General features: G+C 45.1%; 1 protein-coding gene across 1 annotated transcript in view; it reads left to right on the forward strand.

Moving 5' to 3' along the window:
- The first annotated feature begins 649 nt into the window (after positions 1 to 649).
- The window catches only part of LOC124788223 (chordin-like protein 1), a 560,639-nt gene continuing 536,558 nt past the window's right edge, over positions 650 to 24,730 (forward strand). The window contains exons 1-2 of the mRNA XM_047255444.1: positions 650 to 658; positions 14,884 to 15,061. Of these exons, the coding sequence (XP_047111400.1) occupies positions 650 to 658; positions 14,884 to 15,061 (187 nt within the window). The remainder of the gene's footprint in view (positions 659 to 14,883; positions 15,062 to 24,730) is intronic.

Consider the following 24,730-nt stretch of genomic DNA (forward strand, 5'->3'; position numbering starts at 1 on the left):
TTCAGATGTGTTCGCCCCGTGGCTCTACCCTTCATTCGATCCCTGCAAAATCCTACATTTCAGTAGGATAATGCACGACTGCATGTTGCAAGTCCTGTACGGGCCTTTCTGGATACAGAAAATGTTCGACTGCTGCCCTGGCCAGCACATTCTCCAGGTCTCTCACGAATTGAAAACGTCTGGTCAATGACGGCTGAGCAACTGGCTCGTCATAATACGCCAGTCATTACTCTTGACGAACTGTGGTATCGTTTTGAAGCTGCATGGGCAGCTGTACCTGTACACGCCATCCAAGCTCTGTTTGACTCAATGCCCAGGCGTATCAAAGCCGTTATTACGGTCAGAGGTGGTTGTTCTGGGTACTGATTTCTCAGGACCTATGCACCCTAATTGCGTGAAAATGTAATCACATGTCAGTTCTAGTATAATATATTTGTCCAATGAATACCCGTTTATCATCTGCATTTCTTCTTGGTGTAGCAATTTTAATGGCCAGTAGTGTATATGTTTGAACACAAATGCATGTGGTAGTCACGCCTGCAGGTTGCGCTGTTGTATCTGACCGCAAATGGCACCTGCGCAGTGTCCTCAGTACCTTGCAAGTGTCGCTGGTGGTCAGAACAGTGTTATGTGTAGTTATGAGTACGTTATGTCGCGGGTAAGAGAATGCGAACCACTGTGCTGGACGAAACAACACTCGTCTGAACAGTAGTGGGTACTTAGACTGACTTCTTCAGGAGGCCGATTGGATACTATAATACACACAAAATATTAGGTGACTTTATTATAACTGGAGTGAAATGAAATATTTAACTTTGAAACAATCCATCGCCATTGGAATGTCATATATAGGTTGTTTCATTAAAGGTGTTTGCCTCTGTAAGTTACGAAGCAATAGGCGACGGAAATATTTATTGCGGTAGGTCACCATAAGAAACGTTACACTGTCTGCGGAGCTATGAACACAGTTTATTGTGTTATTATCGAAAGAGTTACAGCAAAAAGATACAATTTTTCAAATGGAACAATAGTTGTTTCTATCTTTCACTGGAATCAGTAACACCAGCTGTGAATACATCAATTTAAATTGCATTCCTATCACTTTTAGTTTCGGAGCTACAACCCTTCAAAGTTTCAGGTGCAGATACCACACGCTGTACATAATACATGGCTGTGTGGTGGGTGATAAATGTTCTGGCGGTCTGAAGTTGATTTAAATGAGATGTTCAAATGTGTGTCCATGTTCCTGAATCCACACTGCAATGCTCCTTCTAAAGGATCTGCGGACGAGATGTAACATCGTCGGTGCCACAGAGCAACATGCGTCCTCGATGGGTAATTCCTGTATGGGAATTCCAGGTTCTCCTATAGCTTGCAGTATTCCCTAACCAAGGTCTCGATTCTACGGATTGTGGGTGGATAGATGTTGTTCAGCAGAGTAAGCCAATAAATGGGCGTTGGTCGGATTGTCCCCGTTATTAACCACTGGACGTCGATCAAGTTGGTGTGGCAACTGTTTAGCCACACTGGGGCGCAGCACTCAGCTGCTGAGAAGACCAGCAGAATGGATGATGTGCGCAAGGTATCTATTGAGGCTCCCCAATTTTTCAATAATATTGTTGCTACTTTTTATCTTGTGTTGTGTACATAGTTCCGTGTAGTCAGTGCGTACACAACTTCCCACTAGAGCGCGCCCCGCTAAGCACAACAGCGCAGGCGCAGCGATCGTCCGTCACCGCACTACGAGATGGCGCTGCCGTAGAGACGGACCAAATTCTGCTTCCGCCGATCCACGTATTAATATGTAACGCAGCCAATGAAATCGCTGCTAATGTAGAACCTTTTCTCCTCACGGGTCACACTCGCGCAGTGATACATGAACGCGCGAGGTATTATAACGAGTGTACAGACCTCCGATTAGTCAGTCTGCATTTGTCTGCACCAGTCTGTACCAGTCTGCATTTGTCTGCACCAGTCTGTACCAGTCTGCATTAGACTGTACCAGTCTGCATTTGTCTGCTCCAGTCTATAGTCAAGTTTCAGTCTGCACCTAATAAGATTACCATATTCATGTACATAGCCATGAAGATAAATGTATAGACACTTTTGTCAAGTATCAGAGATATATGTGAGAATAAGATTAACGTACCAATACCAAAGGAACTTCAGATTGTCAACTGTAAATAGCATCCAGAACCAAGTTAAGTAATTTTTATGCTTATTATTTTAATAAATGTGTGTGAAAATTAATCAATTCTGTTTAAAGTTGGTCACCGTCAATCTGCTACTCTAAGCGTGCAAGTGGCATTTCTATCGTCTGACCTAATGGCAGAAGATAATCACGCCACGATAAGACCACGAGACATATTGCTGACACTCGCCTACTTCGTTAGAGCGACAAGTCAAATAATCTGATGGTGTGTGTACTGAAGGTCTTACAGAATGCTCACCACATCTTGGCAGCGGTATTTTCAAGACTTTTCTGTGTGAAAAGGTGAGGTCAATGGTGACACCAAGCTGCTTAGGCTACTTGTTTGTTGTTCAGATGGAATGCACATACGCCAGTTTTACTTGTACTGGGTTTAAGTCATCACTTTCCAAAATGGAAGCCCATAATGACTATATTTCTGTGAGAATTGTCTCCGCTTCGGATTGTTTTTATGCCGAAAAACTGTAACTCTCATCAACGCCATGATAAATGATAGATGTTTCCGCGTTTACTTGGGAGAAAATGTGAGCAAGGAGAGGAAATTAAGTAATGTTCTACGACAAGGCTCCGTCTTAGCCCCATGTTATTCAACCTCTATATCTCCGGTCTCCCCAATACCACGTCAATAAATTTCTGCTATGCGGACGATATCACTCTTGCTTGTAGAGTCAAAGATCTCGGACAAGCGGAGGCAATTCTCAAAGAAGATGTTTTCGTTATGGGCTCCTATTTTAGAAAGAGGCGCCTTAAATACAGTACATGTAAAACTAACGTATGTAGATTCCATCTAAACAACAAACAAGCTAACACGGTGCTCAGAGCTGAATCACTCATAATAAGTCCAGTAAGTAAAAATATCTTGAAAATACCGCTGCCATGGTGAAAAAATGTATTTCAACGACGATTTATATTCCACATGTTCATCACCACCCTTGTAATCGGATCCTGTCGTGTTCTTCCTCTTTATTATAGTCTCTGCCGTGGATTCGCCCACACTTAGAGCTACCACTCATGACATTAATTCTTTACGTTGATGCGTGTGCTTTCAATTCTACTCGTAGTTATTTTGACTTTTATGTTTGCTGAATTTGACCTTCTGACAACAATTTAGATTTCGAATTATTCATATTTTTCTTGCAGGCAATTCTCTTCATCTTCCTTGCACCTTACTGAAACGCCATGGCTAACCCGCAGGACAGGACAGGTAGTTTAAATTGTGGAAAGGGGGCAAAATAAGGGGCTGTCAGTTACACTCGAACATACAACTTTATTATTTGATCAAACATTACAAGAGCCCAGAAATATTTTTTTAACACACAAGGAGACTTAATTACCAGCTGAAAGCCACTTTAAAAACGGCTGAAGGCCTAAAACTTAAAACACAAGCATAATCATAAATTTAAAAAGCAAGCCTTATCTTACATTTCTTTATTTAGGCTGAAGGCCCAAGGAATCTGAGATTTTCAGAGCAAACAATTTGAATTCAAAATCGGCTGAAAGCCCAACACTTAAGGCTAAACAACATTAAATTAAAAAAAAGGCCATCCATAAAACAGTTCTTAATTAGGCAAAACTGAACCGAAACAGAAATTGAAAAGGCAAAACCTTATCTTAAAACAGTTCATTAGTTAGGCTGAAGGCCCAGAGAATCAGACACTTGAAGAGCAAACAAATTCAAATTGGCTGAAGGTCTAACTCCATAATATTATTTTTTTAATAGCAAAGGCCTTACATAAAACAATTCTTTGAACTAGGCTGAAGGCCTTAAGAGCAAAACAACTCAAACTCAAAATCGACTGAAGGCCCAACACTTCAACAACATTAAAACCTTTAAAATGCCAAAGGTCGTATGTGAAACAGTTCTTTAAATTAGGCTGAAGGCCTAAAGGGCAAGACAACCTTAATTTTTAAAAGAATTGGCTAGAAGCAATACAAATACAAACAACGAGAACAAATAAGAAAAGGCAGTACACCCTAGGGCGCTCAGGTGTTCGAGGGTCGGCCTGGAATTCAACTACTAACACTCGCTTAGGTGAGACAGGCAGTTCGCCCAACCATTGTCGATCTGACGACAACCCACCCGACAGACAGTCAACAGACCAAGCGACAGGATGTCCCCACAACGAAATTCAAACGACATAATGTGAACAGTTGGGGCTGACTGGTAGATTAAGTAAAGACTTAACTTTCGTGTCCGAGATCGGTGAGCCACGGGCCTGTGGCAGTGGGAACAGCACCACACACTCCAACACCTCATAGAGGCCGCCAGCGGGCCCGGCAAAACCACGCGCCGCGGAGACTTCCTCGCTGCTCCACGCCAACCGACCAACTGCCCAGGCCCAGAAACGTTGAAAGGACCAAGTATACGTCGGCCGATGAGACGACCAACCAACAGTGGTCCCACTCCAATCTCCCTCCAACGGACAGTTCATGTGTGTCGCCAGCAGTCGGCGAGCACTGGCTGTCGGCGCCTCACCGGCGCTCCATCCCTTGACTTCACTGCTGCTGCGTCCCGACTGCACTGCTGGTCCGTCTCCAACTGACTGCCAGACACACGACGACCCGGAAATACTATTGGTCGCTCCAGAGATGGTACGACAGTGCACTTATCGATACGCGCTGCTGCTGCCACTCACGGGCAAGTAAGGCAGGAAGCTAGTGACGCCAGTAAATGGAATAAGAAAACGAGGCGGCAGTACCGTAATGGAAGATGACAAACAATAAATGGCCTGAACACGAACCGTGCACGGCTCAATTACGTCTATTTCTTTCCTAAGTGGCTTACACTGATCAGCCGAAACATTATGACCACTGCAATGCTAGGGTGAATGACGTCACTTGAGACGGCAAGGAAAGTAAAGAGTGACCCAGACGAGTGGATACGGTTGGACGTGAATGTAAGCACATAAACACAACCCGTGACGAGCACAGCACATGTACGCCCACCACGTGATCCACACCGCTTCAGGCTCTGTCAGTGTGAGTGGAGCAGTGGAAAGGGGACAATGATTCTCACGGTGGAGCAGCGGGTGTTCATTGTGGAAGGTTGTGTGACAACAAAGTCTTGGAAACGGTGCGGTCAGTTATTTGCCTAGGAGTTTAATAGCGACAAAGTGCAAGCAAAGAGTGCCATGCAAAGCTTGGTCCGGAAATCTCGTCAATACGATCTGTTTTGAACAAGTCAAAAAAACAATCCGGAACGTGTCCACACACCAGAGAACGTGACTGCAGTTCACCAGAGAAAGTTTCAAAGTCCTACTAAATAAACCAGACGCCTGTCACAATAGATTGGCATATCACGTCGATCAGGCTGACGAGTATTACATCTGGACCTTCAGTCTGCTCGCGACTCTAGCTGGCCACTCGGACTACATGATCTGCCAGTGTGCGATTACTTTGCGTGTGGAGCTCTCAAGTCTGAGGTGTATCATAACAACCCTCACGGTCTTCAAGAACTGCAGCAGAACATTTTGGATGACACTGCAGCAGTTGCAGCAGTCATCAACTTGGTGATAAGGTCCAAAACTGCCGAGAGATGAATAAAAGTCACTTTCACACCTGCTATAGTCAGATTCGTACTATATTTCCTTGCCTCTGTTGTGTTTTCTTGTACCCTGGAACTCCGTTCTCCAGTCCACTTTTATTTGGCCCACTCTGTATATGAGCGGAGCAGAGAGTAGTAGTAGTAGTAGTAGTAGTAGTAGTGAAGAATTATTGTAGGCGAGATACGAGCCGCAGACTGGGGAAATCCACTGACAGGAGCGATTGTCGTGGACTGGCGCCTGGAAACGACCATTCCGGAAACGGCGAACGTGGTCGACCCGTTCGGATTCTAGTGTCGCGAGCATCTGTGGAACGTCACAGACGATCGGTGGAACCACGAGTGAATGTGACCACCAGATTCGCTGAAATGGATTCTAAGAACACGCTTCGCACGCGTGGACTGAAAAGACTTTTATGTTTTTATTTAATAGAATTTTTGTGTTGCTCACAAATTGCAAAACCTTCTGAGATTTTCACGCTAATTAAGGCCATGTAAACATGGTCTTTTCCGAATGCACTTCTGAGAAAAAAGCGATTTTTGTTCATCATGCCTTTTGCGTTCTTGTGGAGATACGTCCATAGCAACTTTCAGCCAATAGAAAATATTTCTTCATATCTGACACGGAAGATATCCAGCCAATTGTCATAAATGAAGTTTTCAATTTTTTTTAATGTAACAAAATATTTCCTTAAAAATTTTCTTCCCCTATTGCGCTCTCTTAGAGGTTGAAATCCCAGAAACAGTGAAACACGTATCTTTTTTGTTCTAACCGACTAGTCAAATACCAATTGGCATATTTGTAGCCTTAAAATCTTTTAGCAATTCTTTAGTAATTATTTATTTTCAAAAAAACTTTCACCCCCAATTTTACCCCCTTAGTGGTTGAATTTTCAAGAATGCTGAATCACGTAATTTTTTATTTTGTAACTGAGAAACCTAGTACCAGTTTTCGTAGTTCTAGCTTCAGATTTCCCTTAAAGGGAAACACGTATATTTTCATTTCTAATCGTGAACCCAGACACCAATTTACAAAGATTTAGCTTTAAAAATTCTTTCGCAATGAAATATTTTCAGAAAACGTTTTAGCCTCTGCTTCAGTCCCTTATGGATTGAAGTTCCAAAAACAATAATATGCGTATGTTTTATTTCTGACAGAAAAGCCAAATACAAATTTTCATGGATTTGGCTTCAAAAATGTTTGCGCAATGAAATATTTCCATAAAAACTTTCAATCCCCGTTTCGCCCCCATAGGGGTTGAATTTCCAAAAACAATGAAACACGACTTTTTTATGTCTAACTGAGAAGCCAAATTTAAATTTTCATAGATGAACCTTTAAAAAAGTTTTCGTAGTAAAATACTTTCATAGGAAATCTCATCCCCTAGTCACCCCCTTACGCGTTCAATTTCTAAAAACACTGAAACACGTTGTTTTTTTTTTTTTTAATTTGTAGCCGAGAAATCAAATATCAGTGTTCATAGATGTAGCTTTGAAATGCTTTAGCAGCTCTTCAATAATGATATGTTTTCAAAAAAAGCTTCCACTGAAATTCCACCTCCGTATGGTTAGATTTAAAAAAATGCTGAAACACGAATTTCTTTATTTCTGACCAAGAAACCAGGTACGAATTTTCGTAGGTCTAGCTTCAAAACTGCCTAAATAGCGAACATTTTTTCAAAAAAGTCCTTCATCCCCCGTTTCACCCCCTTACGGTTTGAATTTCGAAAAATCCCTTCATAAACGACGCCTACAGCATAAGATCGACACATTCTCCAAATTTCAAGTTTCTGTCTTTAGTGGTTAGGGCTAGGCGATGATGAGGCAGTCACTCAGGATATTGCCTCGTGTGTATAGAGACTGCGTCATTTGTGCGTGGACGTCTAGTACCACATACCAGCGGAAACCTACCACGGACTTCCAAAATCGATGTCACACATAACAGCTGTTGTGTTAAGTTTGAAAAGTGGACCAACAATGTCGAGCAGGTCGAATTTATCTGATTGCTCTTTTTAGAGTTGCCCATTCAACTGAATCGCCTGCTGTGGCATTCATTGTAACAGTATCTACAGGCTTAGAGAACTTCCGAATGCTTCCGTGTTCCATTTATTTATGTACACACTGCGTCTTCCTGACGATTCTCTTAAACTTCTGTCTACTCCTCATGATTACTAAATTGTGATCTGTGTCTCTATCTTGTCCTCGGTACGCCCTTCAATCCAACATCTGATTTTGGAATCTTTCCTTCGTCATAATTTTATCCAGGTGGTATCTTTCGTGTCTTCTGCCCAAGTATCCCAACTCCTCTTCTGATTGTTTAGCAGCATATTTGCTACTAATTGCTGAAAATTATTCCAAACCTCAAGGAGTCTTTCTCCCATCTCAATATTACAACAGAGCCCCTATTCTCGCGTAACTATCAACTACTTCTTCTTCTTCTACTATGGCGTTTTCAACCCCGTGATTATAAGACTTTAATCTACCTTTACCTACATAGCTATTCATCGAAAGCTTTGGTTTACCCTCTCCACCTCTTCACCCTCTGCCAGTGACTTGGATATGTATGCCTGCGATTTTGTTGTTGGCATTGGTCGGTTCTGATGAGAATAAGCCTGTCACTGAACTGTACACAGTTGCTCACTCTTCGTCTTACGTTCCAATAAATAACGAATCATACATTTTTATAGCGTTTTACGCTGCAGTAAGGGCAGTTTCCCAAGCGCAGTCCAAGTTGGTACCATAAATTCTATTCACTCTCCGCCCTCTTTCGTAAATCTGTTGCCGGAAAGAGGGTGACTATATGTAGCAGGACTTTTCGCAACCCATTGCTCCCGATTCCTGTTTACAATGTAAGCATTGACTGAGACGTTCCGATTAATCTTCAAAGACGCTACCTGTATACTTGTGCAACGGAACAACGGTAACTACGGGAGGAGAGTTACATGCACTTAAAGCATCCAGCCACCACTATGTAAAGCTGAATTTACCATTACATGTCAGAGAGGCGGAATTGCCAGTATAAAAGGAGTCGAGAAGCAGTAACAGCAGAGTGGCAGAACGGCTCGGTCAGCACAGCTCAGTGACTTCGAAAGTTGACTAATCATTTGATGTCACCTGAGTAACAAATCCATCAGAAACGTTTCAACCTTTGTAAAGTTGCCATGTTCGATTGCTGGTGATGTGACTGCGACGTGCAAACGCGAAGAAAACGTTATGCACTATGTGATCAAAAGTATCCGGACACCTGGCTGAAAATGACTTACAAGTTCGTGGCGCCTCCATAGGTAATGCTAGAATTCAGTATGGTGTTGGCCCACCCTTAGCCTTGATGACAGGTTCCACTCTCGCAGGCATAGGTTCAATCAGGTGCTGGAAGGTTTCTTGGGGAATGGCAGCCCATTTTTCACGGTGCGTTGCACTGAGGAGAGGTATCGATGTCGGTCGCCGAGGCCTGGCACGAAGTCGGCGTTCCAAAACATTGCAAAAGTATTCTATAGAATTCAGGTCAGGACTCTGTGCAGGCCAGTCCATTACAGGCATGTTGTTGTCGTGTAACCATCCGCCATAGGCCGTGCATTATGAACAGGTGCTCGATCGTTTTGAAAGACGCAGTCGCCATCCCCAAATTGCTCTTCAACAGTGGGAAGCAAACATCATTGTAGGCCTGTGCTGTGATAGTACCACGCAAAACAACAAGGGATGCAAGCCCTTCCCATGAAAAACATGACCACACGATAAGACCGCCGCCTCCGAATTTTACAATTGGCACTACACACACTGGAAGATGACGTTCACCGGGCATTCGCCATATCCACACCCTACCATCGGACTGACACATTGTGTACCGTGATTTGTCACTCCACACAACGTTTTTCCACTGTTCAATTGTCCAATGTGTACGCTCCTTACACCAAGCGAGGCGTCGCTTGGCATTTACAGCTTATGAGCAGCCGCTCGACCATGAAATTCAAGTTTTCTCACATCCCTCCTAACTGTCATAGTACTTGCAGTGGATCCTGACGCGGTTTGGAATTCATGTGTGATGGTCTGGACAGATGTCTGCCTATTACACATTACGACCCTCTTCAACTGTCAGCAGTCTCTGTCAGTCAACAGACGAGATCGGTCAGTACGCTTTTGTGCTGTACGTGTCCCTTCACGTTTCCACTTCACTATCACATCGAAGCCCGTGAGTTCCGCGGTTTATCCCATTCTGCTGTCTCACGATGTCTAATGATTATTGCGGTCGCTGGTATGGAGTACCCGGCAGTAGATGGCAGCGCTTAATATGAGAACTGGCAGAGAATATATATATATATATATATATATATATATATATATATATATATATATATATATATATGTATGTATCTTCGTCTCAATCAAAGGCAAAAGTTCCCTATTATTATTGAAAAATGCGAAAGTTGTATATGAATAGCAGAAACATGTTTTATATAAATTCGGCGAAGTATTGAAGTGTTGTTTGACATGTTTTTATTTTTTATTTTTTTTATTTTATCTTTTTGCTGAGGCAATTGCTTTTTCTAGCGTTATACCATGAATCTGTATTTTTCTTTATTTTTACTGCAACACCCCTCTGTTTCACATTACAAATCAATAATTTTTGAATAAAAACCTGAATTAAAGACTGAAAGTTTCAATTTTGCTACAAATACTGTTTACTTTTAAGTAGCAGGCTGGAGGATAACCATGCAGAACAAAACTATTCTGTAGGTTACCCAGCCCTTTATATAGCCTCTCTGTTTTTAGGGGAATCTAACAACACATTGATCACAAATGTAAAACAAAAAATTATTATTATGAGGTAACGCCCGATAGGTATGCAACTGATCTAGCTTACAGGTAACACAGGTGCTATCGTTAAGCTACCAAAGCCACTAGCAAAACTACCATAGTTTATGCTTACTTAGACTACAGTAGTTCAAGTCCCGGCATCCCAAATCACTATTGTCTCTGCTCTCGACTCTTGAGGAAGAAGGGGCTGCCATTCCTCCACAGACATTGAGACACCTCGCTGATAAATTGTCCCCAGCAGAATTCAAGCCGTCATAAAACCGAAGGGTCGACACACCTCATATTAATGGCGTTCGGACACTTTTTTGACAGTGTAGTTGATACCGGACTGCTTGGTTTGTGTAGATAACAAGAGTGTACTGTGGCTCTATTGTTGCAGATTTTGTTACTCTGGGGAGCTCTAGCACGGTAAAAACACAATTCTACACTGGTTTTTGTTTTCCAAGATACTCTACGTACAAGGCAGATGAGCTATCTGCTGCCTTACACTTGCACGCTACCACACCTGCGCGGAATACCCTCCTGGTGTCCAAAATTAATGCATCAAACTGCCATTTCCCCGTCCTGTGTCCAATTCACGATATAATCATACAAACTGTCAACCATATGTCCGTACGATAGTGTTCTGCACTGAAGATGGCATTCCGGTCAACGGATAACCATGCCAACGCTGACGTCAGAGCGCCTATGAAATGAGGTAGTGTTTGCTGGGTCGCTCCACATTCACAATCGCTGTGTACACAGCCACACACAGTGCAGAATGGCACAGAGAAGACGCCTACCAGACTCTCTGCGGTGGAGGGCCATGGAAAGAAATGGAGCAGGGCAGCCGCAATCTGATGTGACCAAATGGCTCAATGTGAATAGTTCTGTTGCATCTCGGATGTGTCGACAGTTTATAGAGACCGAAACTGTATCCCAAAGACCAGGGTAGAGCTGACCCCGTGTGACATCAGAAGAGAGGGCCGTTATTTGGTTGTAAGGGCACGGCAGTACCGGGTTAGTACTACACGGAAACTGGCATGTGAGCGCGCAGCACCCACTGGACGTATTGTATCGAAACAAACGGTGTCCAAAAGGCTTCGGCAGAATAGTCTTTATTGTCGAAGATCAGCTGTATGTCTGTCTACCTCTGAAGTGTGTTCACAGAAGGGAACGTGTAGAGTGGAGTCATCAACATTCCACCTGGACGGTCGAACAGTGGGCCAATCTTGTTTTCACAGATGAGTCCCGGTTTAGTCTGTAGAATGATTCTCGACGCATTCGCATCTGGAGACAACGTGGAACACGATTTGGGGCCCAAACATGGTGGAAAGAGACCGATATTGATGAGGGTCCCTAATGGTGCGGGCAGGGATTATGTTTACTACTCGAACCCCTCTTCATGAACTTGTACAGGTGAATCGGCAAGGTTTATCTGCTGTCAGGTATCGTGATAAGATCTTGGGACCTCATGTGCGGTTGTTGCGAAGTGCTGTGGGCTCAGACTTCGTACTGATGGATGATAATGCTCGCCTCATAGAGCACAGGTGGTTGATGTTTTCTGGAAAACAAAATATATTAACGCATGGCGTGGCCTGCTCGCTCTCCCGATTTGAATCCCATGGAGCATGACTGGGATGCACTATGGAGACCGCTTGCATCACGTCAGCATCCACCAACTACTCTCGAAGACTGCGAGCAACTGTGCAGGAGTAATGGACGTTACTGTCTTAACATGAGACTGATGATACCATTCACAGCATGCACCGTCGTTGTCAAGCCTGTATTGCTGTCAAAGGATGTCACACCCCATACTGAGCACATTAACCAGTTGTCGGAGCGTGTGTGCAAAACCGTTAAGCTGAGAAAACGGCCGGCCGCTGTGGCCGAGCGGTTCTACGCACTTCAGTCCGAAACCGCGCTGCTGCTACGGTCGCAGGATCGAATCCTGCCTCGGGCATGGATGTGTGTGATGTCCTTAGGATAGTTAGGTTTAAGTAGTTCTAAGTCTAGGGGACTGATGTCCTCAGATGTTAAGTCCCATCGTGCTCAGAGCCATTTGAACCATTTTGAAAAAAAACGAAGAACGTTTACGTCTACCGTTATGCGCGTTGCAGTTGTTTACGTTCTGAACTCTTTATATCTTTTCTACTTTACTGTCACCTGTTTCTATTGTTTGCGGCAAAACAAACATAACCTTGCAAAATTTCCATTTGTTGCTTTAATTTTGGACACCAGTGCACATCTCACTTGTCGATACAAAATCCAGATCAACCCTGAGCCCTTTGGTATTCGTTTTGTAAACTCTCATTAGTATTGCAGAGGCTCTCCAATATCGGAATAGCTCCTTAGTAATGGTTGAAATGGATTAATACTGCTTGGATCTCAGGCTTAGGTGATATATTAATAGCACACAGTTGATGTTCCTGAGACATATTGAGTCTCACCTCTATCTACAATAATGATTACGCTGAAGCAATGAATTAAAATTTGTACAAGCACCTGGATTTGAAAATGGGTCACTTCCTTACCAGGCGTGATTTGGACTTTGTATCGGCGCAGGAGATGTACTAGGGTATTCTGTGCAGCTGTATGGCTGCAGTGCACGTGGGTTGCAATGGATAGCGCATCTGTGTGGTAAGTAGGTGACGTGGGTTCGAATCCCAGTGCCGGTACAAATTTAAATTCATTGCATTGGCCTACATTATTAGCGTAGATATAGGTGAGACGCAATACACCTCATTAACATCACCTGTGTCTGATTAATACACTACTGGCCATTAAAATTGCTACACCAAGAAGAAATGCAGATGATAAACGGGTATAAATTGGACAAATATATTAAACATGAACTGAACTGACGCAATTTGGATGCATAGATCCTGAGAAACCAGTACCCAGAACAACCACCTCTGGTAGTAATAACAACCCTGATACGCATGGGCATTGAGTCAAACAGAGCTTGGATGGTACAGCTGCCCATGCAGCTTCAACACGATACCACAGTTCGTCAAGAGTAGTGACTGGCGTACTGTGACGAGCCGGTTGCTCGGCCACCATTGACCAGACGTTTTCAGTTGGTGAGAGATCTGGAGAATGTGGTGGCCAGAGCAGCAGTCGAACATTTTCTATATACTAAAAGGCCTGTACAGGACCCGCAATATGCTGTCGTGCATTATCCTGCTGAAATGTAGCGTTTCGCAGGGATCGAATGCAGGTTAGAGCCACGGGTCGTAACGCATCTGAAATGTAAAGTCCACTGTTCAAAGTGCCGTCAGTGCGAATAAGAGGCGACCGAGACGTGTAACCAATGGCACCCCATACCAGCACGCCGGGTGATACGCCAGTATGGCGATGACGAATACATGCTTCCAACGTGCGTTCACCGCGATGTCGCCAAACACGGATGCGACCATCATGATGCTGTAAACAGAACCTGGATCATCGTTTTGCCAATCGTGCACCCAGGTTCGTCGTTGAGTACACCATCACAGGTGCCCCTGTCTGTGAAATAGCGTCAAGGGTAACCGCAGCCATGGTCTCCGAGCTGATAGTCCATGCTGCTGCAAACTTCCTTGAAATGTTCCTACAGATGGTTGTTGTCTTCCAACGTCCCCATCTGTTGACTCAGGGATCGAGACCTGGCTGCACGATCCGTTACAGCCATGCGGATAGATTCCTGTCATCTCGACTCCTAGTGATACGAGGCCGTCGGGATACAGTATGGCGTTCCGTATTACCCTTCTGAACCCACCGATTCCATATTCTGCTAACAGTCATTGCATCTCGACCAACGCGAGCAGCAATGTCGCGATACGGTAAACCGCAATCGCGATAGGCTACAATCCGACCTTTATCGAAGCCGGAAAGGTGATGGTACGCATTTCTCCTCCTTACACGAGGCATCACAACAACGTTTCACCAGGCAACGCCGGTCAACTGCTGTTTGTGTATGAGAAATCGGTTGGAAACTTCCCTCATGTCAGCACGTTGTAGGAGTCGCCACCGGCGCCAACCTTGTGTGAATGCTCTAAAAAGCTAATCATTTGCATATCATAGCATCTTCTTCCTCTCCAGCACGTCATCTTCGTGCTGTAGCAATTTTGATGGTCAGTAGTGTGTATCGCGTAGCCCTGAGCTACAGGCTGGGTTAAGGAGCTATTCCGATATCGGAGAGTCTCTGCAATAGTTATGCATGTTCAGAAGGGGGCTGAGGCGTGAATTGGAACTTGTATCGGCGACCAAGATACACTGCTTTGTGACCCCTGTCCCCTTCTTCGATCCCAGTTCTCTGCACGCAGTCTCACTGATAAGCACTTAAGAATCCGGGACGTAGACGGCGCGGACACGTACGTGGGCGAGCGCCGCAGACGCGTGGGCGGTGACTGGCTGCAGCGTCATCCGCTTTAAGGCGGCGCGGGCCCCCGGGCTGCGTCCCAATTGCGGAGGAGCGGAGGGCGCGCGCCACGCACAAGTGCCTGCCGCGTACCACCCGCCGTACTACCGCGGTGTACGTGAGCTGCGTCTGTGCGGGACGGGGCGCCGCAGGGCCAGCGGCGGCCACTAGCGGCCCGTTTCACGCCTCCCGCACCACTCCACCAGCTCCCCAAGTGCCGCCGACACGCAACCATACACTGCCGGCACGTCGGGCGCACGTGTGAGCCGCGAGAGTAGCGCTAAGCGCCCCTAGAAAGCTCACTCGGATCGCACTCACAAGAAAACATCACCAACTCGACCTCATATTTGAAGGAGAAACAAAAAAAAAAAAAAAAAAAAAAAAAAAAAAACTCGCAAAATACACTACTGGCCATTAAAATGATGACGTGCTACAGGCGCGAAATTTAACCGACAGGAAGAAGATGCTATGATGTGCAAGTGATTAGCTTTTCAGAGCATTCACACAAGGTTCGCCGGCCGAAGTGGCCGTGCGGTTGAAGGCGCTGCAGTCTGGAACCGCAAGACCGCTACGGTCGCAGGTTCGAATCCTGCCTCGGGCATGGATGTTTGTGATGTCCTTAGGTTGTTAGGTTTAACTAGTTCTAAGTTCTAGGGGACTAATGACCTCAGCAGTTGAGTCCCATAGTGCTCAGAGCCATTTTTGAACACAAGGTTGGCGCCGGTGGCGACACATACAACGTGCTGACATGAGGAAAGTTTCCAACCGATATCTCATACACAAACAGCAGTTGACCGGCGTTGCCTGGTGAAACGTTGTTGTGATGCCTCGTGTAAGGAGGAGAAAAGCGTTCCAACACGTTTCCGACTTTGATAAAGGTCGGATTGTAGCCTATCGCGATTGCGGTTTATCGTACCCGACATTGCTGCTCGTGTTGGTCGAAATCCAATGACTGTTAGCAGAATATGGAATCGGTGGATTCAGGAGGGTAATACGGAACGCCGTGCTGGATCCCAATGGCCTCGTATCACTAGCAGTCGAGATGATAGGCAACTTACCTGCATGGCTGTAACGGATCGTGCAGCCACGTCTGGATTCCTGAGTTAACAGATGGGGACGTTTGCAAGACAAAAACCATCTGCACCAACAGTTCGACGACGTTTGCAGCAACATGGACTACCAGCTCGGAGACCGTGGCTGCGGTTACCCATGACGCTGCATCACCGACAGGAGCGCCTGCGGTGGTGTACTCAACGACGAACCTGGGTGCACCAATGGCAAAACGTCATTTTTTCGGATGAATCCAGGTTCTGTTTACAGCATCATGATGGTCGCATCCGGGTTTGGCGACATCGCGGTGAACGCACGTTGGAAGCGTGTACTCATCATCGCCATACTGGCGTATCACCCGGCGTGATTTTATGGGGTATACCATTGGTTACACGTCTCGGTCACCGATTGTTCGCATTGACGGCACTTTGAACAGTGGACGTTACATTTCAGCTGTGTTACGACCCGTGGCTCTACCCTTCATTCGATCCCTGCGAAACCCTACATTTCAGCATGATAATGCACGACTGCATGTTGCAGGTCCTGTACGGGCCTTTCTGGATACAGAAAATGTTCGACTGCTGCCCTGGATAGCACATTCTCCAGATCTCTCACCAATTGAAACGTCTGGTCAATGGCGGCCGAGCAACTGACTCGTCACAATACGCCAGTCACTACTCGTGATGAACTGTGGTATCGTGTTGAAGCTGCATGGGCAGCTGTACCTGTACACGCCATCCAAGCTCTGTTTGACTCAATGCCCAGGCGTATCAATTCCGTTATTACGGCCAGAGGTGGTTGTTCCGGGTACTGATTTCTCAGTATGTATGCACCCAAATTGCGTGAAAATGTAATCACATGTCAGTTCTAGTATAATGTATTTGTCCAATGAACACCCGTTTATCATCTGCATTTCTTCTTGGTGTAGCAATTTTAATGGCCAATAGTGTATCAGCGCCAGAAATGGATCCCGAACAAAAATTTTGGCCATAATTATGACCAGCGGAAAAGTGCTCCTCTCGGAGCACAAGAAACTGGAACATGTTCCCGTTTGGAGATTGAATATTTCACTCTACAACGCACTGTGCGCTGATACGAAACCTTCTGGCAGATTAAAACTGTGTGCCAGGCTGAGTCTCGAGCAAGAAAGTGCTCTATCTATTTTTTTCCACCTTCTTGAACCTTCCTCACGCTCAAAGAGAGGGGTGAGGGCAAAGTGGGCAGGCGTCGCAACCCGAAATCTGGCCATAGTGTCACGTTCCAGGAACCAAGTACAGCGTAGGTAACGTGCAAAAGAGGTACAATAAACATCAATGGTTTATTTTTTATTTTCCTTTTTTAATTTTCATTTATTTTTGGTATTTTTTAACTTTAATACCACCGAGAAGAGCAGGGAACAGAAGTTGCGAAGAGACGCCAGACTCAGTGAGACTATCGACGCTTAGTTTTCGGAGAAGAACATTCCAATGACTAGACAATACACCGGTTCTAAGAGGTAAGAGGCGAGGATCAACTGCTCAGGACAGGAACAGCCCAGCTCCGGGGTGCGTTAAAGAAGACATTGCAAAGGAAATTGGATAAAAAATGCCTGCATTTGGGATTACGGGCAACCGCACAATGGCGTTCACAAAGGAAGTGCCAAAAATCAGGGGCGTTTTTCTCACCGTCGCAAACAAGTAGTGAATTGCGTGTCCACAATTCCACTTCATGGAGCTCGTTACCTACTGAGCTACCCAAGCACGATTCACAAACCCTCCTTACAGCTCTGCTTCTGCCATTATCTCATCTCCTCGTTTCGTAACAGGGCTGCCTCCGCTGGAGAGTGGAAATATCACTCTGGAAATATCCCACAGGCTGTGGCTAAGCCATGTCTCGACAATATCCTTTCTTCCAGGAGTGCTAGCCGTGGAACTTTCGCAGGAAAGCTTCTGTGCGGTTTGGAAGGTAGGAGACGAGGCACTGGCGGAAGTACAGCTGTGAGGACGGGTCGTGAGTCGTGTTCGGGCAGCTCAGTCTCCGGCTGGCCTTTATACGGGCAATATATCGCAACGCTGGACTAGTCAACATACCTCCCTCACAGGTCCTCCATTAGAGGTCCGATGCCGATTTCTCACGTCCCGCCGGTATCGATGGCGCACGTCGCGACACAGCTGTCCCACGTATCGAGATTCATTCTCCAGTACAGCTATGCGACCTCGGGTGTCCTCACAGTGCACCTGCCGAAGGCGAAAGATTTTTACACCACCGTTGAGGGCAAATTGAATTGAAATTTGTACCAGCACCGGAAAACTAAGTATCCACATGTCAACTGGCCACGGGTGTGTAAAATGATGCACTACTACTTTCTGCTAACCACCGTACGAGCGACGTGGTAGCAAATCACCAACAACAAATACCGACGGAACACCGGCTCCACGCTATCGGATTAACGACCTCCGCACTTTGTCCCGACTGTCACCTCCTGGATGCTGGACGCCGATGAACATCGCTTCAAGTGCGTGTCGCCATCCGGCGTTTGGCGACTCACACAGAAGATCTTAGCTGGTTACCTCTGTGTCACACCTGAAGTGTTTGAACCTCGGTGCCTTCTGTGTCCAGATGACTGTTATTTTCCCCTCGCGAAATATCATACGCTTACATGGTTCAAGGGACTGATAATCGACCATTTTTTCGGTGAAGAGGAGAAAGTGGCGTATGATTACTGGTAATACTTGAAAACGCTCACGAAACTCCTGAAAGGACACCGAGGTACCGTACGCTCTTTGCAAATTATTTACGCAGTGTTTTCGTAAACGCCCCCCCCCCCCCTCCTGATAGTTAGCGAGTGCCAGGCTCAATGTAACGTTCCGCGTAGCATCACATCGATCGAAAACAGAAAGACCTGAACGGCAAGCGGTGAGAAAAGAAAGAGATCGGCTATCTCAAGGAACTGAGGGATTAGCAATGCAGCATCAGTCTGTTGTAGATATTTTAGACGGCATTGTTGCAAATAGAAAACGCCAGTGGCAGTGGACAAGAAAACTCCAGTTGTACTATTACTTGTAGATACTTTTAGTTAAATTAGCGCAAGCCATATACAGAGCTATTTTAGTTTATACTTTGAATCACATTTTTATTGTAACACTCTGTTTTATAGAATTTTCATTTGTATACATCTACTAATCATAATAATTTAATTAAATTAAATTATGGTATCGTGGAGCCTATCGCCTTGGGAGAATTTTCGGGAATAGTTAGCGGCTACGCCTGAAGAGGAACAGTTCATTTTTTTAATGGCAGGGTTAAAGTAGCGGTGCCAAGTAACGGCAGATAAGATTTTCGTTTGTTTTATTTTTAGAGATTGTACCTCGGCAGATAAGGAGATACATCGACTTTACCGAGCGAGGTGGCGCAGTGGTTAGGCACTGGACTCGCATTCGGGAGGACGACGGTTCAATCCCGCGTCCGGTCATCCTGATTTAGGTTTTCCGTAATTTCCCTAAATCGCTCCAGGCAAATGCCGGGATGGTTCCTTTGAAAGGGCACGGCCGACTTCCTTCCCTGTCCTTCCCTAATCCGATGAGACCGATGACCTCGATGTCTGGTCTCCTTCCCCAAAGAATCCAATCCATCGACTCTACCTTCCCTCCCCCCCCCTCCGCCCAAAAAAAAAAGTCGATAGAGCACTTGCACGCGAAAGGCAAAGATCCCGAGTTGGATTCTCAGTCCTGCACACAATTTTAATCTCCCAAGAATTTTCATGTTCCCGCTTATTTAAAAAACTGACCGAAAAGTCAGGTACCAGCTGCCTCGTTCTACCTTCCTCAGCACCTTTAAAAATTTTCCCAAAAATTTTGGCAGGCGAACATATTCGTGCTTCTTTTAACATGCAACTCACTTCACACTCCCACAAGCTCCTGTCACTGCAACTCTCGCATCCACTAGTGCATCGTTGTAAGTCGCTCATACCTATCCAATCCAAGTTGCCCTTCCTCTCAATCATTCAGCACAACTCACTATCATTATCTCTTCGTGTCTCTCTGTCATTGTCTCCCTTGTCATAGCTGCAGTTCCCTTAGTTTCCTCCCACTCCAGACTCTCCTCTCAGTGTCGCTATCCCCCTCTTGCTCCCTCTTACTTCTAATATGTATTTACTTCCTTCCTACTTCCGTCTTTCTCGTTGCCATTTTCATACACTTTGTCTCTCGTTATCACTGGCTCTCATCAGCTTCCTCTTTCTCTTTATCCCCTACCCCCTCCCCCGGCTCTGTCTCCTTCACTCTATTCCAAGCACTGTTCTGTCACTATTTCTGTCACTAACTACGTTGCACTGCCACTGTCTGTTGTCTCCATCTCTTTCCGTCACACTGTCACACTCAACTACCGTCTATTACCTTCCAGTATTTACTGGTTTGCCGCCTCTTTGCCATCTCCACTGTCTTCTCCTCTCTCGCCGTCAAACGACACAAATATCTTCGCATGCCAAAATATACGGGAAAGTTTTTAAAGCTGCTGAGGAAGGTAGAATGAGGTGCTGGTACCCCACTTTTCAGTCAGTCTTCTACTTTAAGTAATAAGGAACCTGTTCGCATTTTTTGTGCTGCAGTTGGAGCTATTTTACGCAAGTCTCCCTCTTTTTCCTGCTGCAGTATGTAACTCATATGAAAACAAATATATTAGCCACTAAAATTTAGATGATTTACTTACGTGAAACTGAAATAATGCAAAACTAATTTCACATCTCAGATCGCTATGTTCGGATTTTACGTGCAAAAATAATTTTGCATGTGCTTCACTATTACAACATGGGGTTCCCACATGATATCGCAGACTCTTGGCAGCGTATGTCTCCGTGCTACGTCACTTTATAAACTAAGAATTCGAAACCAGAACAGCTGTTAGCATGAGTGACATAAAAGTAGATATCTTAGGTGTTACGAAACAACTCAAATCACTTAAGAAAGGCAAGTCTTCCGGTTCAGATGGTATGCCAATCAGGTTCCTTTCAGAGTATGCAGACACAATAGCGCCTTTCTTAGCAATCATATACCACCGCTCACTTAACGAAAGGTCTGTTCCTAAAGTAGCACAGGTCGCACCAATATTCAAGAAAGGAAATAGGAGTAACCCATTGAATTACAGACCCATATCACTGACCTCAATTTGCAGTAGGATTGTGGAGCATATACTGTACTCGAACATTATGAATCACCTTGAAGAAAATGACTTACTGATACATAACCAACACTGACGCAGAAAATATCGTTCTTGTGGAACATAGCTTATTCCATTGAAGTAATGAGTGCTGTCGACAAGGGATCGATTCCATATTCCTAAATTTCGGGAAGGCTTTTGATATCGTTCCTCACAAGCGACTATTAATCAAATTGCTTGCATATGGAGTATCGTCTCAGTTGTGTGACTGAACTCGTGATTTCCTCTCAGAGAGGTCACAGTTCGTAGTGATAGACGGTAAATCATCGAGTAGAACAGAAGTGATATCTAGCATTCCGCAAGGTAGTGTCATAGGCCCTCTGTTGTTCCTGATTTACAGAAATGACCTAGGTGATAAAATGAGCAGCCCTCTTAGATCGTTTGCTGATGACGCTGTAATTTACCGTCTAGTAAAATCATCAGGCGATCAATTCCAATTACAAAATGATTTAGAGATAATTTCCGTATGGTGCGAAAAGTTGCAATTGACAGTGAACAAAGAAAAGTGCGAGGTCATCCACATGGGTACTGAAAGAAATCCGATAAATTTTGGGTATACGATAAATCCCACAAATCTAAGGGCTGTCAATTCGACTAAATACCAAGGAATTACAATTACGAGCAACTTAAATTGGGAAGACCACATAGATAATATTGTGGGCAAAGCGAAACAAAGACTGCGCTTTGTTGGCAGAACACTTAGAAGGTGCGGCAAACCCACTAAAGCGACAGCATACATTACACTTGTCCGTCCTCTGCTGGAATATTGCTGCACGGTGTGGGATCCTTACCAGGTAGGATTGACGGAGGACATCGAAAAAGTGCAAAGAAGGGCAGCTCGTTTCGTGTTATCGCGCAATAGGGGTGAAGCGTCATTGATATGATACGCGAGTTTGGGTGGCAGTCACTGAAACAAAGGCGGTTTTCTTCGCGGTGAGATCTATTTACGAAATCTGAATCACCAACTTTCTCTTCTGAATGCGAAAATATTTTGTTGACACCCACCTACGTAGAAATGGGTTGGATCAAATGGCTCTGAGCACTATGGGACTTAATTTCTGAGGTCATCATGAAACGTCCCCTTAGAAAAATTAGTGAATTACTGTGCTGGTAAACCCCTTACGTTATTTGATTTTCAAACAGCTGAGCAAAACTGAACGTACTCAGACATTTCTCTCATTACTTATTCTGATCATAACTAAACTGACACACAATATTTTTAGCGCAACGCAATCTGACTTTCAGTAATCCATACAAAATAATGGCCCTGACTAACAATAACCTATACTTTTCATGAAACACTTACCTCACAAAAATCTTCATTACTCGAACTACTGCAATACAGCGAGCGCCAATACTGCCAGCTAAATAAAAGATTCTAACTACTGAAGTCATTAACTACTGATAGGCATAGTTAGAAAATCAAAGACTTTGATAAAGAACAGACAATGTATTTACCTTAATAGTATTCAAAAGTCATATAAATATCAGTTCATGACATCCAGTCTTACAAATTTACTGTCTCTGATGGACACACGTCCACATCATCCGGTCTCAAAACTCCGCCATCTCTCTCTCCACATCCACCACTACTGGCGGCTCACCTCCAACGTCTTACAAATTTACTGTTTCTGATGGACACACGTCCAGATCATCCGCTTGCAAAACTCCGCCATCTCTCTTCCCTACATCCACCACTGCTGGCGGCTCACCTCCAACTGCGCAACGCTACGCGCTGTTAACAGCCAACTGCCCAACACTACAATAGCAAATTCCAACAATGCCACCCAGCCACAGACTGCACGCAGCACAGCCAGTGATTTTCATACAGAGCGCTACATGGCGTTACCTAAACAGCCTACTTACAATCAGTCCCCTAGAACTTAGAACTACTTAAACCTAACTAACTTCAGGACATCACACACATCCATGCCCGAGGCAGGATTCGAAACTGCGACCGTAGCGGTCGCGCAGCTCCAGACTCTAGCGCCTAGAACCGCTCGACCACTCCGGCCGGCGTAGGGAGAAATGATCATCATAATAAAACAAGAGAAATCAGAGCTCGAACTGAAAGATTTAGGTGTTTCTTTTTGCCACGCGCCATTAGAGAGTGGAATGGTAGACGTAATATGAAAGTGGTTCGATGAACCCTCTGCCAGGCACTTATGTGTGAATTGCAGAGGAACCATGTAGATGTAGAAGTTTTCGTCTCACACAGGATTTTACGTGCGTAAGGCCTTGCCACAGTGCGAACCCCATTTCCCGTCAGATCACCGAAGTTTAGTACTGTCGGACTTGCTCTACTAGTTCTAGGCTGAGTGACCGTCTGGACTTCCGAGCGCTGTTGACAAGCAGGATGGACTAAGCCATTGTGAGGCAAATTGAGGAGGTACTTGACCGAGGACTAGGAGCTCCGGTCGCGAAAATTAACAACGGCCTGGAGAGAGGTGTGCTGAACACATGCTCCTCTACATACGCATCCTGGAGGCCTGTCGGCGGAGGATGACACAGCCGTCGGTCAGTACCGCTGGGCCTTCAAGGCGTTTTCGGACAGAGTTTAGTTTAGTTTTTTTTTTATTTTATGAGTACAAGTATGGTAAGTTTGAACATCAGTATGTAGGAAACGGTTAAAGAAATCTAAGAAATTTTCAAGGTTCCACGAGATCGGGATCTTACGAGTAACTCGTAAAAAATTTCAGCCATTCGCTGTGCGTGGCCGTCTTGGAATCCTCGGCTGGATTTTGGTTTAGCTGATGACAGCGAAAATATAGTAGAAACACTTTTTGTGGTGTTTTCCGCGGAAACCAAGAGGAAGTGTGTAATATTCATATTGTGACACTGTACTGTAGGTTCGTGACACTAAGACGACTCTCCTGACGGGTGTACAAATTATCCCTAGCCCAAGGGCTTTCGAAAAGACTTGTCCTTACCTTTTTATCTGCAACAGAACCCGAGGTATGAGCAGCGGAAAATCCTGTTTTTACGTGCTGCGTTTTGGTAGCTATTAGGTACTCATGCTGCCACATGCACAGCCGATAGTTCGCAGTCATGAGCTGAAAGTACAACTTTTAAACTTGATGCACACTGGTGTTTGCCACTCGATCCGCTTCACTGCAGCCGCCTGGTGCTCGGGCGCAAAGTACTGTGTAGAGGAAGGACAGCCAGAAACCTCCTACGCGCAGCTTCTTGAAGGCGAGGAAAGAGGAGGAGGGGGGGGGGGGGAGGTGGACATACCTGCCGAATGTGTATTGAAATCTTGTCCGAGAATATGTATTATTTTATGCGAAGAATAGTAATATACACTCCTGGAAATGGAAAAAAGAACACATTGACACCGGTGTGTCAGACCCACCATACTTGCTCCGGACACTGCGAGAGGGCTGTACAAGCAATGATCACACGCACGGCACAGCGGACACACCAGGAACCGCGGTGTTGGCCGTCGAATGGCGCTAGCTGCGCAGCATTTGTGCACCGCCGCCGTCAGTGTCAGCCAGTTTGCCGTGGCATACGGAGCTCCATCGCAGTCTTTAACACTGGTAGC

Source organism: Schistocerca piceifrons, chromosome 1 (genome assembly GCF_021461385.2).
Source record: "Schistocerca piceifrons isolate TAMUIC-IGC-003096 chromosome 1, iqSchPice1.1, whole genome shotgun sequence".
NCBI lineage: Eukaryota > Metazoa > Arthropoda > Insecta > Orthoptera > Acrididae > Schistocerca > Schistocerca piceifrons.